Below are 17,823 nucleotides of genomic sequence, written 5' to 3'. Positions count from 1 at the left end.
TAATGGCTGTCCTCAAAAGGCCAGATTTAACTTATAAATGTTACTCAATGTAATGTAAAATAATTGTAACTACTCCTTAATGTTAAACTGAATTTATAACTTATTCAAGTTACAAAGAAAAAATATGTTTGCTTGTTGCTCTGTTATAACTTAAATCCTTATAATTTGTCAGGTTGTGAAACCCACAGAAGTTGCACGTAAGTCAAGGATCAAAACTAACCGAGAGAATAAAGAAAAATAACATCAAACACAAGTTAGGACATTAACTTTGCACTGGATGACCAGAGGAAACATGAGACTTCATTCAAAGCGAAACCAAATGTGTGGACATTCAGTGGAATTGCCTAAATTGTCACTGTGGACTATTTTATGGGGCTTTAGTCATAAAAGCTTGTACAGTATGATCATGCATGTGTTTAATTGTTCGACAAAATTAAAAATTCTCTTTAGTTTGTTATTTTCATGTTGCTGAGTGACTTTACAAAAGGCAACATTTATTAATCCAAACTGAAAAAAATACATGATCATGAAAAATAAATCATGAACACGGCTAATTCTTAAAAACTTCTCTGCTTTTTACAGCGTCTCAGAACAGTGTCGCTCACCATTTCTGAACGCTTCACGCAGTAAAGTTTATTATGATTTACTGCCCAGTATTTCTCTTCCATACAGACAACTGGATTCCACGCTGATCGTGTTTGACTCGTAAATATATGTGCACATTTCTCTTAAGTGTCATGTAATCACACGCAAACAGCAGCGGCTGTAAGCGGCTGCGGTGCAGCTGCGGCTCCGGGTTGACTCCGCGCTGCGCCACGTTGGTTTCCCTCCGCGTGTCGCAGACTCACGCGCCCCGCCAGCGTTAGATTTGTGATGAGGCGGGAAATGGCGTCCGGAGACATGGTTAACCAGTGACTAGCTACGGAGAGACACGTACAGCTGGCAGCAGCAACCACGGGCTGACCTCTACCGGTGGCCGCCACGGTCGCGGCCGAAAGCTGACAGCGCTTTTGAAGAGCTCCCCGGATCATCAGTGAGTAACCTGCGTCAATATGTAAACAAAAAAAAGGTGGCTGCTAGCTAGCGGCTAGCGTTAGCAGCGAGGGGGGCGTAGTCTAATGGCTGAAAATAGTCATGGAAGCGAACAAAATGACGCGCTAGCTGGACCCTAGTTAGTCATTAGCTTTGTTTTTTTCGAGGAATTAGTGGATAGTTTACACGTTAAACACAGATATGTTAACGAAGACGCGTGTGGAATGTTTTATGGACACTGAACTAAATAATGTCACAGTCTTGCTTTTGCTGCAATTGGCGTTTTTGTTAGCCTAAAATGTTGTGTGTAGCCACTTGTGTTAGCTAGTGGTTGAGCTACGTTAGGAAAAACCTGATTGAAAACGGATAAACCAGATGGACATGTGCAGGTATGGTCTAACAGGTTTATGATTCTGTTCGTTCACATCTGGGGCAGAAACGTAAAAGCGTTGTACGCGGGGGTTTTAAGACAAATAACTCCCAATGGTTTAATGTTAGCCGCAGCTAACGATTACTAGCAACGCTTGTATTCTACAAAATCTGATTCAGCAACATTTGGCTAATTAATCTGTAGCACATGTGACCCAGCGTTCACACAGAACGTAATTGTACTTATTATAATCTCATTTTAAACAGGGATTTCGCTTGTTTGATTAACAGTAATGGTTGAAGCGGTGATCTACCACCCCCGCCATCCACCGGTCTTACTGACAAAAGCGGCTTCTCTAAACTTTGGAATGTAGTTAAATCTCTGCGGCAATCTAACCTCTAAAGAGACCATCTGAACTGATATTTAGAAAACAGTCTGTGTATCTGATGTTATTTCACCATGTACGAAGGGGAAGAAACGTGCTTTATTCATCCCCTTGGGGAAATTATTTTTCTACTCAGTTTGTTTTCACACACACACACACACACACACACACACACACACACACACACACACACACACACACACACCAAGGAGCCTGCAGATATATAGTCTAGTGAGGTAGAGCAGCGGGCAGCTTCTCCATGGTGCACCTCCATGAGCAGCTTGTAAAGGGGACAGTGTCTTACCCAAGGGCATCTGGGCAGTGCTCAGGAGGTGAACTGACACCTCTCCACTGCCCGTTTATACCCTGAACTGTTTGGCCCCCACGGTTTTTGAATTGGCCACCATCCTAACCCCAGCCTAGAACCTAGTGGACCCCCATGACCAAACCATGACGTGGTTTACTCCTTTCAACAGAAACACTGGACAGTAATTTCACTGCCAAGTTTATTTAGTTGGAAACAGAAGAGAAAAATATGTTTAGTAATTGATTTCAGCTTGTATGGACATTGTCAGTGTTGATATTATTCCCAAAGGTCTCCAGTTAGTTTCCAAAGTTTTGAATCAGTTTTGAGATTTTTTTTTCTTTCTGGAATATTCATTAGAAAGCTGATTGTGGCGACAGAACCTGACATGAAACAGCCGGCATAACTTGTTCATTATTAACTCGTTGATTTCCCCCCCCCCCCTTAAAGAGTTTTCTATGTGACGGCGGAGCATGATGAGGCTGAGAGTGCGTAAAGCTCCTCAGCAGTCAAACATCGGCCGTCAAACCCATCCATCCCAGGCCAAACGGAAACACTGTGAAGTGGAGCCATCACCGGTCAGAGGTCGAGGAAAAATGCAGAAGAATGAAACAGGCCTGCTCTCCACCATAAAGAAGTTCATCCGTGGAAATGCTGTCAAGGTGGGCTCACGTCAGGATTCTTTGCTCATCTCTCACTTTATAGAAAAAACAGAGTCTCAGCTGCTGATTATGTTGATGAGAGTCACACATAGACAAGTTTTTATACGCTTCAGTGAAGTTTCCTGTTTTTTGCGTTATAAGATGTTTTAATGGTATTAAATGATCTGTTTAACCAATAACCACGCTTATTGTGTTAGCAGATAAAGTCATTAATTGTTGCCAGGTCATTAAAGTCACTCAGTGACTTTAATATTTCAGAACTCTTCTAACACAACACAAAGCTCAAATGAATGCCACCACGTCAAGTTAGAGTAGACAAATGCTATGAGTGAAATTAAAGCCAAAACTTGTTTTCCCACCTTCTAATAAAGTATATCTTCTTCTTCTTCTTCTTCTTCTATTAAACCTCAAAATAAGTCACTTTTTTCCTCCAATGGTAGGAAGTGAAATTGTTTTTACATTTGGTGAATGACAGAAGTCATCAACTACATTTGTCCAAGGGCCAGTTTTTTTTCTCAGCAGATACTGTAAGGGTTACATGCTCTTGTAAAACAAACTAAATATTGTCTCCTTAGAAATATATTATTAATCGATGCACTCATTTTCTTCCATGTTTATTTTTATCCTTTGTCAGTGTTAAGACTCATATTGCTTCACTACAGTAAGCCAGTTGGGTGTGAAAGCAATTAGATTTCACTTCATACTGGTGAGGCTGTCAAGTTGTTCATCACTGTCACATTCAGAGTTGTCTTTGTGGAGAACACTGGTAAGAGAAAGGCCTTCTGAATATATTTAACACGTGTAAAATGACACTCGTAGTGGCTGTTCTGGAGGAACTTGTCAATGACAAAAGTATGACCAGAATAATCGGGTCTGTTTAACATGTACAGTGGTTCTGTCTGCTAAGACTGAGGTTTATGTCGATGGTTTGTTAGAGGATGTACAGCGACTTTTAATTGATCCCTGTGCTTTTATTTGACAGGTGGAGCAGGATATTCCTGCCAAGAGAAGTCGTATTGATTGTAATTCTGGTGGTAATCTAATTACTTCAACACCGCAGACCAGAGCCCTCTCCAGCAAAACTGTCTCCAGAGTTTGTCGGAAAAGTCCCAACAAAGGTTCGACATATGAGAAACAATGGATTCAAGACTACTGGTTGGTCTGTATTGATATTGTTCATGTCTTTGGCCTTTCTTTTTCCTTTTTTAGACACAATGACCTGCAGCAGTAAACCCATCAAACCAAACGGTAAACTAGAAGCTCCCGTAGAGGCAGCGAGCAGCCCGCCACGCACCACCCTGCTCGGGACCATCTTCTCTCCAGTCTTCAACTTTTTCTCACCAGCAACTAAAACTGGTAAAGCAGAGTTAGCTTTTTACTCCCAGGATCAACCACCTTCTAAAGTGAACCTCACCATTGTGTCGTGTTAGCCTAAAATGTTCTGACAGCTGCTGTCGTTTCTTCTCAGCCACTCCTGGTTCAGACTCTCCTGGCCAAGCGATGGAGGCAGAGGAGATTATGAAACAGCTGGACATCGAGCAGGCCGAAGAAATGCCAAGCAGCACTCTCACCTCCACAGAGGGCATCACTCCATGTCACACCGCCCCTATGTTACCACAGAGGCTTCAGATATCCTACGACACCACCATAGAAGAAGGGGAGATCGTCACTGAAACTGACATGCCACCGTTAACAGGTACGACTAGTCACATCAGGCCTCGGCCTTGTTTCTTGGATTTGGGAAACCTCTGGATCAGGTTCCAAAGATTGTTCACCTTCGGAGGGCCAGTCAATAAGATTTACCAAACATCAAGATTGATCTGATGATCCAGATGGTGAGGGCTTATTTAAAATTCACTGTTAGCGACCAAAAAGTGATAATTTGACAGACTTGAATGAAAATCAAACAGTAGCTGGAACTGATGTTTCAGTTTGGTGTTAAATTTGACATATTTTCCAAAACTAACCGAACTCCATACAGAAGAAAGCATCAGTGAAATGGTTTTCTTGAATACTTATCTGACTAGTGATGATAATGATATTGAAGATTCTAAAATTGAGGGGCAGGTCTTCATGGTTTAGGATCTTCCCTTATTATTGAGGTCAAACTATTATGGGACAATTGCTTTTAGGTGCAGTGACATGATGGACAAACATGTGATTTGAAGCCTCCACCAAGGAGCTGAGTGCTGTTTCTTTTTTTCCCTTTTTGTATTTAAGAAGGTTTTCCTAATCCTAGCTTGCGTAATGTATGCTGACTCAACAAGAACCTGAATCCCCTGGTGGGTATGAGAACATATGTAAGAAAGAATCGACAAAAGACTGAAAGATGCTGGAATTCTAATGCTGTAAATGTTTTGTTTCAATATATCCTCTAAATGTCTGCGTTAACTGCACACTCTCATTCAGAAGTCATGAAACTTGAAAAGGTCATCATCATTAATAATCACTTGTTATAACGTAAAATTCAAAAGTGTTTCTCAGCAGTATGGTGTGTGCTTGACTCCATATGACCATGACAGTCACTTGTTTTAATAAAATAATGAGTTAATGTTGTTTAATCAGCAGGTGAGTTATGTAACTGGTTTTATCAGCCTCTCTTGGAGCGGATTAGTGTGGGAAAACGATACTAGTCAGTCAGTCGTCGTTCAAATCAGAATGCTTTGACCGTCCAGTGATAAGTACAGTAATCCATCTGTTCTCAGGAGCACTTCATTAAACGAGTTTTTCCACTTGATGACTCTGTCCTGTCAATGAACTCTTCTTCCTCCTCTGTCTTCGTCAGCTCCTGGCTGTATACCAGACGGTGGTTATCCGCACACATTACCTCCAGCTCCTGCAGAAACCTCCTATGATGAGGACTGGGAAGTTTTTGATCCGTGAGTAGATTGAAGTGAATTGTTCTGAACCTTTCCTGAATCAACTCTGTGCAACATAAAGACTTTGTAATCAGAAGCTGGTGTGGGCTTTTTTTTTTTTTTCCTTCATGACGTCACATTCAAGGTGACATTGCGTTCTGCCTTGTGAACGGAACTGAAAATGTTATAACACTTCATCGCCACTAGATAGCAGCAAAACACTAATGTCGTCTTGAGTCTGGTCTGATGCGCTGCTGCTGCTGTAGACATTTATAAATCAGTAAATGTTAACTCTGTTCTATTCAAAAGACTTCTCACTACATTCTTACTGTTCAACATCTGTTTAGGTACTTCTTCATCAAACATGTGCCTCCGCTGACCGAAGAGCAGCTGACACGTAAACCAGCGTTACCTTTGAAAACACGCAGCACACCCGAGTTTTCTCTCGTCTTGGATCTGGTGAGCTCCGAAAGGTTTTTCTTTTCTTTATCTCATGTTAAATGCAAACCATCATTAAATGTTGGGTTTCCCGTCATCAGGATGAAACTCTGGTCCACTGTAGTTTGAATGAACTAGAAGATGCAGCCTTGACATTCCCTGTGCTGTTTCAAGATGTCATATACCAGGTAGGATCAATGAGATGTCATCCATGTGTGACAGGATCCACATTCTCTTCATTAAAGTGTTTTGTCTTTTTTTTTTATTTGCAGGTTTATGTTCGGTTGAGACCCTTTTTCCGTGAGTTTCTTGAGCGCATGTCTCAGATGTATGAGGTGAGATGCCTTTTCCTTTCTAAAAGACTCCACATTTCATATTTGTAAATATGACTTGCTCTACTCACATATTACTCATTTATCCCTCTTCATTCAAATTTCAGATTATTCTCTTTACTGCTTCAAAGAAAGTTTACGCTGACAAATTGCTCAACATCCTGGATCCCAAAAAACAGTTGGTCAGGTCAGTGATGACGGCGACTTCACAGCAGCGTCTTTTAGAATTTAGATGTACTTTTCCTGCTTTGTGACATGAGTTACCCGTAGCGACGAGTATAAAATTAAATGAAAGGATCCCTAAGGTTTAACTAGATGTGGAAATAGAGCAAATCATTATCACAGCCCTCAAGATCAGATGAACCAGATTATGATCCTGTTTCTGGTTCAGGCAAACACATTCTGTAAAGTCGTCTGTTCGTGTGTGAGGGGAAACACCTGAGGAGTGTGTTGATGTATTACAGCTGAGGCTGATTTCCTCGCCCTGTGTTTTTCAGGCACAGGCTATTCCGTGAACACTGCGTGTGTGTCCAAGGAAATTACATTAAAGACCTCAACATTCTAGGACGGGATCTTTCCAAAACGATAATTATTGACAACTCGCCCCAAGCCTTCGCTTATCAGGTAAAACACTCTCAAATCGAGAATAATTTGATAAATGTTGTAAATATACTGTGTGTGGGACCGTTGTACTCAAAACCGGAATTTGTGTGTCTTTCAGCTTTCCAACGGGATTCCTATCGAGAGCTGGTTCGTGGATAGAAATGACAGCGAACTTCTAAAACTTGTTCCCTTCCTGGAGAAGCTGGTGGAGCTGGTGTGTATTTAGGCTTGATATTCTATAGTATTGAACTGTAACGGATGTGAGAGAGACACCTCATCGCTGTTGAGCTGCTGCAACAGAACCTTTATTTAATGAAGAATGTGCGAAACGTTTCATGAATTGCATTGAACATTAAGACAATAAGTCATTATTTTTTAATTTGCTTCGATTTATGTTTACTCAGCTGATTAAAAACACGTTATCAACTTTATTTTATTATAATGCGGTTCAGTTATTGTTGATGTTTTTGTACTCATAACGAAATAATTCTCTCCGCTTTACTTTTAATTTATTAAAAGTAATCAAACTGATTTTACATCCTTTCTTTCTGTAAGTGTTGATGTTTAGTTTTGGGAGCTGTGTGGATCGTTTAGTGGTTGGAGCTGCTCTTTAATTTTATTGTCATGTTTAAAATATTAGGGAACTGGTGAGACTGGTGGATCGGACTGACTGTTTTTTATCATGTCTGTTTAACCAGAACGAAGATGTCAGACCTCACATCCGTCAACAGTTTCGTTTGCATGACCTCCTTCCTCCAGACTGACGACCCGGTGCTTGTTCAGTTGAAGATGGTATCAACATTGGAAAAAAAAAAAGAAGACCCCCAGAAGGAAGTTTTCAACGGATTCTCTTTGCACACATGACTATCATCATCATCATCATCATCATTGTTACTAATTCCAAAATGAGTTTTTTTCCAAATCACGTAAAACAAATTGAAAACTATGAGTCAAAAAGCCGTGGATGTCTTCAGACACTCAACTCAATCCGGATGTAGAACAAACGTCCTCTGGAAACTATTTGATCCTTTAGGAACCATTTTGAATGTCATGCAGTGTTGGATTAAATGGACCGCCTACCGTGAACGGCCCGTTTAACCTGTATAGTAGTTAGTCCATTTACCTGTAAATATTTGTACATAGTAATTTTTTTTTTTTCTTCCAGGTTTTTATGTCATTTTATTTTCACTGCCGATTTCAGTATGTATTTTTTGATTCGGTTGCTTTTATAAAACCAACAAATGTTAGTGTGTTTCGTTTGAAGTTGCCTGCGTTATTCCTGTGATGCTTTACTCCATGACATGCAGCTGTCTGTAATGAGGTGCAGTTTTTGAAACGATGTATCTTTGGGAAGAAAATGTTTCTGAAACAATATTTTAAAGTTATGACATGTAAGCTAGAATAGAAAACAAACTGAATGCAAAGCCATAGCGGCTGAATTCTAATTTTGGAGATTTGTATCTGAGTCCATTTCTGATTCTCTATCCTCTTTAACAAGGGGGGAGTGGGGGTGGGGGGTTTAGGCATATTGCACTTTGACATCCAGCCCTTTGTAAGTTGATGTAAAATGTCACTTTTCTACACCGGTGTGTATCACCTCAATTTGTTATGCAGGAGAAAGGTTAAATTGTAGCACCAGCAAATTGCCAACATGTTGCCACATCTTGGATGTGGGATCTTTATGATGAAAGAGAGTCACAAGTTTTATTGACTATTGAATGATCACTCCTGTTGTATTCAGTGTTAATTAATGGTTTCCTTGAAAATAAATTCATTTTTATATCATTCCCAGCTTCCTGCTAATAATTGTGGTCTTACCTTTGACTACCAAACCGGTTGGTGAACAAGTCGAAGGACGTCATCTGGACACAGGAAGTCAGCGATCCCGTCTTACTGATGTTACTGCAGAGATCTCGTCAGCACGGCACCCGAGTTTGTTCAGCTGAAATTCAGCTACAGATTTTTTTTAAATTTTGCCTGCTGCTTATTGACAAACAAAACAGTTAATATTTTTTCCATACATTCAAATAGCATTCATTAGAGATCTGTGTTATTGTGTTGTAGGTAATGTATGACACGGTTTTTGCCGCTGTGTGGCTCTTTTAAGCACGTTTTTGTAGACCTGGTTTTTTACAGTTGTCTTTTAAATGATGTATCTATCCTATAGATGGAGTCAACTGTTTCGCTGTGGCGACCCGTGAAGGCAAAAGCCGAAAGGAAAAGAAGAAGACACATTAAAATGTTAATGAAAATGTTAATGAAAGGTAACACTGTTTTTAAGCCAAGGAAAGAATGCACATAATCCATTATTTAATATTTAACTTGAATTTAAAATGATTTTGCTCAACTTCTTTCACTCGTGTGTAAAATCTCCACATCCTGCAAACAAAAAGACAATGTCTGTGTTTTATTCCTTTACATCTACAATATATTCATATATCATGGACAGATGTTACTGCCAGTGATTTTCCAGATCTGTTCTTATTCATCTGTTAGTTCGCCTCTTTTAAAGCCTCTGTGGTGGATCTTAGTTTCCAACCTGTCATTTAGATGTTGGTTAATTGTTGGGGTTCTTGTTTCGTTCTCATTGCTGCTTTTCAGTTTTTTCATTAATTCTCAGGGAAAACCACAGTGATCTTTATTGTTTTGTCCTCAACCTGCAAGAGTTTTTATTCAGATATGAAACTTGGTGATGCCCTGTTCAGATAACCTGCTTATGTCTTAATCCTTTTATTCTTTCAAGAAATAGGTCATTACTTGTTTGTAGGTGTGTACTGAATTAACCCCTCCAGAGGTCATGTGACTCCAAACACAAAGAGGACTAGTCTTCATCAGACTTATCTGAAGGTGTTCAGAAGGAATGGCTTATTTCAAAACAAAATCACACAGTTGATAGTGTGAAGATAAGACGTGGGGATAATTAACTGTGTATTTCGACTAAACCACCCAGCGAAACCCCCTTTGTCCACATCTATTGGCTGCTGGTGGGGGGTGGAGGTTGTTCATCATAAACTGGACAGCCTTGCTGGTGTGTTGCTCCAGAAGCTGATGTGCATATAAAAGGTAGTGGCGTGTGTCTCGCCTTAGGATAACAGCAGGTAGTTCCAGGATGTGGATGCTCTTCACTTTGAGTGCCTTGCTGGGAACGCTGGGATCAGAGGGAACGCCCACTGGAGCGGCTCAGCAGCTTCAGGCCCTCCACTGCCCGCCCTGCGAGCAGATCCACTGCTCCTCCCGGAGAGCGCTGAAGCTCCAGTGTAAGGGCGGCGTGACCACAGGCGTCTGCGGCTGCTGCCCAGTGTGTGCCAGGGTGGAGGGGGAGACCTGTGGAGGAGCGTGGGACTATCTGGGCAAGTGTGCCGAGGGACTGGTGTGTGTCTACCAGGACCCAGAAGCCTCCAGACCAGACGCAGAGCACAAAGGGATCTGTGAAGCAGGTGATTCTATACACGGACCTTTATTAGTATCAAGCTGGATTTTATTATGGAATTGATCACTGTAACATGCTAATGCGAGACAAATTTCTTTTTCAGAAGAAGTTTTTAGAAAGTGAGGCATTTTAAAACTGCAAATTGTCAAAAATGTAAGGATTTTATTTGCATTTTATTTTAGGATGAGGTTCAGCCAATTTTTTTAATTCTAAAAGAGAATTCAGTTCAGTCCAACCCATTAAAGCAAAAATAAGTATAAATACCATAAAAAGAAAAATTTTGATAGTTGTTTATATACACTTAGTTTCTAAAAAATAAGGTGAGATTTAATGTGGTTGCTGATTTGATTTGGGTAGAGCATCCCAAATTGTAGCAAAGCTGATCTTGTTTTTATCTGTAAAACATTAATAAATATATCTATGTAATCACTACACACACACACACACACACACACACAAAGTGCAAGATTTCCCCTCAAAATATTATTAAATGCAATGCAGTATAAATATGAAATTGTGAGTCTCCTGAAAATGATGCGCATTGTTTGCTAAATGTGAGCTTGGCTGGAGACCATGTAGTAAATGTGACAATAAGATGTAAAGACTGATAATGTTGGTCAAGGCTTCCTTTGATTCAGAGGTGTTAAATTGTAATCACAACTCTTATCACTTCACGGTGAAAACGAGTTGACACTGTCACCAATACGGTATCAGACAGAGTGCAAGATAAGAGACTCTCATGCTTTGCAGTTGATTAGGAAAATATGAAAATATTAGTTTTCACACATTTGAAAACTTTTGAATTTAACCTGCAACTTGTGTGTCCCATCCCATGTTTGTTTAATATGTGTGTTCATTCAGTGACTGAATCTGTAGATCCAGAGCGCTGCCACCCAGATTGCACCCTGGAATACTGTCAGGCCAACCCATCTGGAATCTGCTCCGCCAGGTGTTGTAAAACATGGTTTTCCTTTTCTTTCTTTTCTTTCCTTAAGCTGAACTCTGATTTTCCTGCTCTTTAGGTCTGTGTCCCTGGAGAAGAAACCATGCCAGGGCTCCTGCCAACACACCACCTGTTTGAGTTGCCTGCTGCTGAAGCCCCCATCATGTCCCCAGACCTGCACCCTCTCTGATTCCTCCTGTCTGCACCACTTTGGGAAGTGTGTCCACAATCACCTAACAGCAGCTCACAGTCCTGTGTGCCACAACAGCCTGCAGGTAGATGGAAGGAAAGCACCGGACGTGGATGTGCTGCGTGAAAACTATTCACAAGTTAATCAGCTGTGTTCCGTTTCCTTCGTAGGGCACTGAGGGATTCTTTCTGTGTTTGGTCCCGACTTGTTCAAACTGACTCAGGTGGAAAGAGCGGAAACCCAGAGGAAGTGTAGCAAAAGAAAAACAGGAAGGCAGCTATGTGTAAACTTTGTATAGAACCTAAAAAGGCTTCTTCTTTTTTTCAACAATCACGTTTTAAACATGATAAAAACATGTGATTTTTTATGTATTTTTTTATGTTTATGTTTATGTATATGGATATTTTTTTCATTGATGTGTTAACCAGTCAAATTTTATAGATTGCTGTAATATTAATATAAATGTTATCAGTGAGCTGGTTCTATTATTTGCTTTTACAAAATCAATTGCATATATATTTTTTAATCCTATGATTAAACCTGTACTCTCTGTATTTTAGCCTGTAGAAAAGTTCTAGAGTTTACTTGTACTGTGCTTTAAAAATATGCTCAGAGATGATTGAATGTGTGTTGGGACTGAATTGGTGGCACAGTGGCCATAATAAATAATGAAGCCTTTATAAAAAAAAAAGCCAGTTTTTAGCTGCCTGCTTTTTGTATGCTGGTTTGTAAGTTTGCTCGATGGACACATGAAAACAACTACCGCATTAATTGTTTTTAAATGATCTTTTCATGTAGAATAAATCCTTGGACTTCTAATGAGCACCTTTCTCAGACCCAGATGTTGTTTTGTACAGTATTTTATTATTCTAGCTAAAAGTCTGGTATAGAAACCATCCACAGCTAAACTTCCTATGTAGTGAATGTTCTTCTATCAAGGATCCCTTCATAGTGAATGTTGATGGACGGACACACTGGAATGTTTGGCGCATACAACAGCCTTGTTAGTCCAGCCATGTGTATGTGGATCGCTCTCCTTCTGTGTCGAGTCCCCTCTGCCATCACTGCTGATGGTTATTGAATAACAGAGGATTTATGAGGTAGCAGTAATGAAGCTTGTTCAGAAAGGGAATAAAGTGTGGACCAACAATGGACAGTTTGTTCTGTGTCCTTCAAATGACACTCGTTCCTGATGACGGGAAGTTTATCGGAAGGATTTCGCAAGAATCTTTATTTTATAAATCACAAAACAAGGCCTGCATTTACTTCCATCCTCTATCTTGTCAGTGACATCACTAATGCATTCTGACATCTACATAATACCCAGTTTACTGTTTGCAACTCCTTTCACTTTGCTTCCACATCAATAGCAAAGGAGCTCGGGGAATTATAACATAAAAAAACAACAACATGAGAGCTTTTGACATTTAACAAGAAATTAAAACATATTAAAAATAATATAATTAATCAATTAATAGAGATTTAATTCTAATCTTTCACATTAGGTTTGAATCAAGAAATGCAATTTAGAATTTATCCGGTCATAAGATTGAACAGCAAACTAAAAAAAAAAAAGGATATTTCTTTTCCTATTGATCATTTCTTTTGCTGCAGATACACAATCAGCATATCAGGATCTGTCACCAAAGAGGGCCGCCTCTGTTATCAATCCCACAGCCGTCTCACTTTTTTTTACTGATAAACACCAGAGATAACAAAGGACTGCCAGCATGCCAGCTATAATAAATGTTCCTGTTGTAGGAAACCCTTGTTAAAGCTTCAATATGACTCAAAACAATAGAAAAGCTCAAATGACTACTGCAGTAATACACAAGGTTACACACCTCAAGACCAACAACTATACTTAAAATCAATTTAAGATCAACCATCCTCAGTTAATTTATCAAAAATAACTTGAAACAAACAAAAAAATCCTATTCAAGACTAGTCCACTTTTTATTAACCTGTTGTCTTTGTTAACACATTTGGTTTCTGCTCTTGGTGTGCTTTAATAACAGATGAGGTATGGTCTCATAGTTGTTGTCATTGCTAGGCAACCATCACTGGTAATTAAAATTTGTCTGAAGTTAATGTTCATTGATGAAGTAATGTTCGTTAGAGTAATTCAGTGTTAAGAGCCTTCCCTACTCTCCTAGACAATCTAACAACATTCAACCAACAAAGAAACTCAGTTACTTTGACAAAAATTCTGTATCCAGCTTCAACATCAATGGAAATAATTCAAAGATTAGGGATTTTTTTTATTTTGACATTTTAATATAGAAATGCTGCATTTTATATCTGTAACACGTACATCTCATGTCCTTAATGATGTCAGGAAAATAAGCATTTTTCAAGCATTTAGAGGCCATTTCCCAAAAGAAAAAAAACAAAACAAAAACAAGTGATATAAAGTCATGGCATTTAAACTGGAATATTTTCATTAGTGCCTGATCAGACAGATACTGAAGACCAAACACAAATCAAAAACTCTCCATAACATTTAAAAATACAGAAATAGCAAAGCATGATCCCACCAGCTGCTATCTGAAATTGAATGTTATCATATGATGATGGAAATTTAAATTATTCATCCTGATAAAGAAAAGCTGGACTGCAGAGAGGAAACATTACAAAGGTGGAGAAAACTTCAGGTCAGGCGTCCAGTCCGTCTCTGACTAGGAAGGCACAGTGGATAGCGAACATCCAGGCCGTCTGGACTGTAGTCTTGTCACCTGAACAGTCTGTTCCAAAAGGAAATGAAGGCGGTGGAGTTAAAGGCACCGATGAACAAGAGTAGCAGAAGGTAGAGACTCATCATGATGGCAAAATGGTGTCTGAGGAGCCAGGAGGTGCTGCGGGAATGTCTGAGGGTGAAACACAAAGACGTCCTCTTCTGATCAATACCGACAAAAATCCATTCTTGCACTTTATATTACTTTGTTTCCTGCTTACACATCAACAAATGTTTTTATATTTACATACACAACATATTGATTCACTTCCAGTCATTGAAATGAATTTTTAGGGTTCCATTCATTGTAAATAGCATCCTGTCAGTTAACTAGAATCACATAAATTGTAAAGAGTTTTTCAGTATTTACATTCTTTTCCCATCCAGGTGGTTCTTACCTCGACAGGTGCCTCCTCTGGGAGTAAACAAGGAGGTACTTGACTCTCAAAAGCTGATTGTTGGTGACAACAAAGTACTTTTGTGGTACTTCCCCTCCTTCGCTGTTCTTCGCTCTTGAGCGTGAACGATCAATGATTTCAGAATCTGAAATGTTAGATAAAAGTCTTTTTTTAAAACTAAATGACTTAAACATCAGCGCTGTATAGTATCTTTAGGGAGGGAGTCATTCTGTCCTCCCCTCCATTCAGTGAGTCACGTGGTGAACGCACCTTTTTTCTTCACCTGACACTTAACATCTGGGTGATCGATGACTTCACACAAAGCAACACAGCTGAGTAGCGGACCTAGGAGGCTTTCCCTCCAGCCGCTGCTGTGGGGGCTGTAGAGGACCGCCATGCTGAGGTCACTGGTGAGGTAGGTCCCTTCTCCAAATACTGAGTTCTGAACACAAAATGCAAAAAAGAGTGAGACTGTGTGTTAAGTAGAAGCAAGAGCTACACGGAGCCTTAAATATTTAATTTAATTTTTGGCTAAATGGAGAGCCTACAGAGGAGATGAAGCACTAGCCTTGTTGAGGTGACAGTGTAGGCCATTGTGAATGATAGAGTGAAAGTTCTCCAATCGACTCCCATGGAAGGCATAGAAGACATCTCTGTCTGCCCTCGTCTTCTCAAACCTGGAGTTCATCTGATCACAGTACTCCAGCTCAAACAAGAAGTCTGGCACAGGTGCTGAAATCCCTTCACTCTCCGTTAGCTTGCACAGTTTGGTGTACTGGTAGAAATAAAAAAAAAACCCCACCCTGTTAATGACAAAGAAAGATGCTGTATGGACCTGGTGCTGTCAGTAATGCCACCTCATTCTTCTGTAGCGTCTTCACAGCAAAACTCTTGGAAGCGAGAATCCAGTGTGTGAGAGCCAGATGATGATCTCCCTCTCTGGGTCGTAGTCTCACCAACTCTCTCACGCCAGGCAAAGATTTCACATCTGCCAACTGGAAGAAGACAACATTTAACAAGAACCAATGCAGTCACAGACTGCAACATCCCGTGACACCCCTGAATTCAAAATTTTACCCTGACCTACTTGCATAGATCAAATATCAAAGCTAGTGCTCTGACCTGCAGTCTCACTCACACTGGCCTTGTCCCTTGTCTATCTACCTTATCCGGTTTCTGAGTGTACAAAAGTTGAAATTTGACCTTGTCCTAATCTTCTCAAGGTCATCCTCTCATTTTCATCCCCTTTGCTGCCCCAGTAATGTGCTTTTTGTTTCATCTTTCTATCTGCAACAGCTGCAAAAGATATTTGGTGGACTAACGAACGGACAAACACACGAACACTGACAATTACATCACCGCTTTGAAGCGGGACGTAACAGGTTATGTAAAAAGTTGGAGGTCATATATACATGTTAATATTTATCTATCATCTCTCCGGTATGAAACCACAGTAATAGTGAGTTGCATGAGATCAGTATGAACTGTCGCAATATTCAATCAATAACTGATATTCAAAAAAAGCAGCGTGCCAACTGGCAAAAGACCCCAACACTTGGAAAAAACAGAAGATGTTTTGGAAAAAACTGCAAGACGAGGGAGCAGAACCACAATTCACATTGGGATCGAACATTTAACGTCAGGAAACTGGAATTTACCTGTGTTTCAATCAGCTCTGTAGACTCTGCTACATCTGACAGCACTGTACCGCCATCAAGTGTGTGTTCATGTGTTATGTTAGCGCTTGACATACTGCATGTGTGCTATAAGCGTGCATACAGTTGGGGGTGTGCGACTGTATCTTACCAGTGCTTCAAAGTCCTTGTTGTCACCACTGATGTATCGAGGAGGGAAGGGTCTGAGGAGTGAGTCTCTCTTGTAGTTCTGTGCAGCCGCCACAAACAGGCTGCAGCGGAGGTCTGCTGCCACCGGGTCTCTGTGCAGACAGGAGCACACCAGCTCTCTGACCGGCTCAGGGGGGAGCGGCGGCTGCATACCCGCACCTGGAGATTCACACCAGTAAAAACACAACGAGAACTCATGACAACACAGTTTATAAGGGCGCGACATGAAAGCCTTTTATTCCTTTATCTGCTGGTTGTTTTCTCACATAACTAACCAATCACATCATCATACAATTATATATATATATATATTACACATTAATACATATAATTATTTATATATTTATTTGTATATATTGTTATCTACACCTATTTTTTTAACCAGTGACTCAACACGTAAGCTACCACACAGATGTAGCATCCCGTACTTCAGCAGCCAGGTCACACAGAAGCTACTGCTAAGTTAGCCTCCGTTACTCTACTTACTAGTGTAACGATTTATGGTCAACAACATTGACAAAACTTGACATAAAAAAAGTCCCACGACCTGTTTTTGTCCTCTGTTGTTGTCAGCTGTGGACATAAATGTCGGAATGTTCAGTTCCGATGTTTAGTTAGCTAGAAATGTTCTTCCTGACTAGCTAGCGTATCTGTGGGTTCGATGGAGCTATGTTAGCTAACAGTAGCTGAGCTACAACAGGTGAGGAGAGCTGTCACAGATAAAAATGACTGATAATGCGGAATTATCAGACTCGTTTCAATCCACAGACCCCTTTCTGACTTCCGGACGAGCTCTTACCTTCAGTGTCGCTCAACTCATAGCACAACAGGAGGAGCAACCGCTAGTATCCGCGATTGATGCGTTCGCGTGTTGGAAAATAAATCGGATTTATTAAACTTTACAAGTCTCATGATATGAACATATAAATTCTAAAATAAATTAATGAATAGAAACACGTATGCATATATACACACACACACACACACACACACACACACACACACACACACACACACACACACACACACACACATACACATACAGTATATAGGAGAATAATGCAGGTAATTGTTGCGAAAAATTAAATAAATGTTAGTATGGCATTTTCAGAATTATGGTTCTGTGTTGTGTGTGTAGTAGCAAAAATATTGTAAAAATTCAAGGCAATAGGAATGCAACGCACAAATACGTACATACAACATACTTGAGAAGTTTTATCTGTGAGGGCGATGCAGGCAGGGAACTGTCTTTACCCCACACACAACCACCAAGGTGCATCACAGGACAGAGACCTACCTA

At 40.2% G+C, this 17,823-nt stretch overlaps 3 protein-coding genes across 6 annotated transcripts; 2 read left to right on the top strand and 1 right to left on the bottom strand.

The window, feature by feature from the left end:
- Positions 1 to 848: 848 nt before the first annotated feature.
- ctdspl2a (CTD (carboxy-terminal domain, RNA polymerase II, polypeptide A) small phosphatase like 2a) lies at positions 849 to 8,769 on the top strand. Of its 2 annotated transcripts, none has more exons than XM_068312710.1 (13): positions 849 to 1,033; positions 2,542 to 2,753; positions 3,736 to 3,871; positions 3,963 to 4,109; positions 4,222 to 4,449; positions 5,539 to 5,632; positions 5,959 to 6,070; positions 6,151 to 6,237; positions 6,322 to 6,384; positions 6,489 to 6,568; positions 6,879 to 7,005; positions 7,103 to 7,198; positions 7,683 to 8,769. In XM_068312710.1, exons 2-13 carry the CDS (start codon positions 2,565 to 2,567, stop codon positions 7,746 to 7,748), a joined length of 1,425 nt encoding a protein of 474 aa, XP_068168811.1. In that variant the 5' UTR covers positions 849 to 1,033; positions 2,542 to 2,564; the 3' UTR covers positions 7,749 to 8,769. The 2 variants fall into 2 exon arrangements, with proteins under 2 accessions (XP_068168811.1, XP_068168812.1); XM_068312711.1 differs by lacking the exon at positions 849 to 1,033 and adding an exon at positions 1,127 to 1,421.
- A 1,324-nt stretch (positions 8,770 to 10,093) lies between these two features.
- On the top strand, positions 10,094 to 11,941 carry si:ch73-330k17.3 (IGFBP domain-containing protein). Of its 2 annotated transcripts, XM_068314108.1 has the most exons (4): positions 10,094 to 10,421; positions 11,276 to 11,363; positions 11,437 to 11,632; positions 11,718 to 11,941. In XM_068314108.1, the coding sequence occupies exons 1-4, from the start codon at positions 10,094 to 10,096 to the stop codon at positions 11,763 to 11,765; spliced, it is 660 nt and encodes a 219-aa protein (XP_068170209.1). In that variant the 3' UTR covers positions 11,766 to 11,941. The 2 variants fall into 2 exon arrangements, with proteins under 2 accessions (XP_068170209.1, XP_068170208.1); XM_068314107.1 differs by having other exon boundaries at positions 11,437 to 11,941.
- Positions 11,942 to 13,500: 1,559 nt separating this feature from the next.
- On the bottom strand, positions 13,501 to 17,386 carry parp16 (poly (ADP-ribose) polymerase family, member 16). 2 transcript variants are annotated; one of them, XM_068313286.1, is made up of 7 exons: positions 17,071 to 17,305; positions 16,486 to 16,682; positions 15,537 to 15,674; positions 15,248 to 15,454; positions 14,950 to 15,121; positions 14,680 to 14,824; positions 13,501 to 14,414 (listed from the first exon to the last, which is right to left on the bottom strand). In XM_068313286.1, the coding sequence occupies exons 2-7, from the start codon at positions 16,672 to 16,674 to the stop codon at positions 14,279 to 14,281; spliced, it is 987 nt and encodes a 328-aa protein (XP_068169387.1). In that variant the 5' UTR covers positions 16,675 to 16,682; positions 17,071 to 17,305; the 3' UTR covers positions 13,501 to 14,278. The 2 variants fall into 2 exon arrangements, with proteins under 2 accessions (XP_068169387.1, XP_068169386.1); XM_068313285.1 differs by lacking the exon at positions 17,071 to 17,305 and adding an exon at positions 17,323 to 17,386 and having other exon boundaries at positions 13,502 to 14,414.
- Positions 17,387 to 17,823: the final 437 nt, after the last annotated feature.

The sequence above is a fragment of the Antennarius striatus genome, chromosome 4 (assembly GCF_040054535.1).
Source record: "Antennarius striatus isolate MH-2024 chromosome 4, ASM4005453v1, whole genome shotgun sequence".
Lineage (NCBI taxonomy): Eukaryota > Metazoa > Chordata > Actinopteri > Lophiiformes > Antennariidae > Antennarius > Antennarius striatus.
This window is presented reverse-complemented; position numbering and strand designations above follow the sequence as displayed.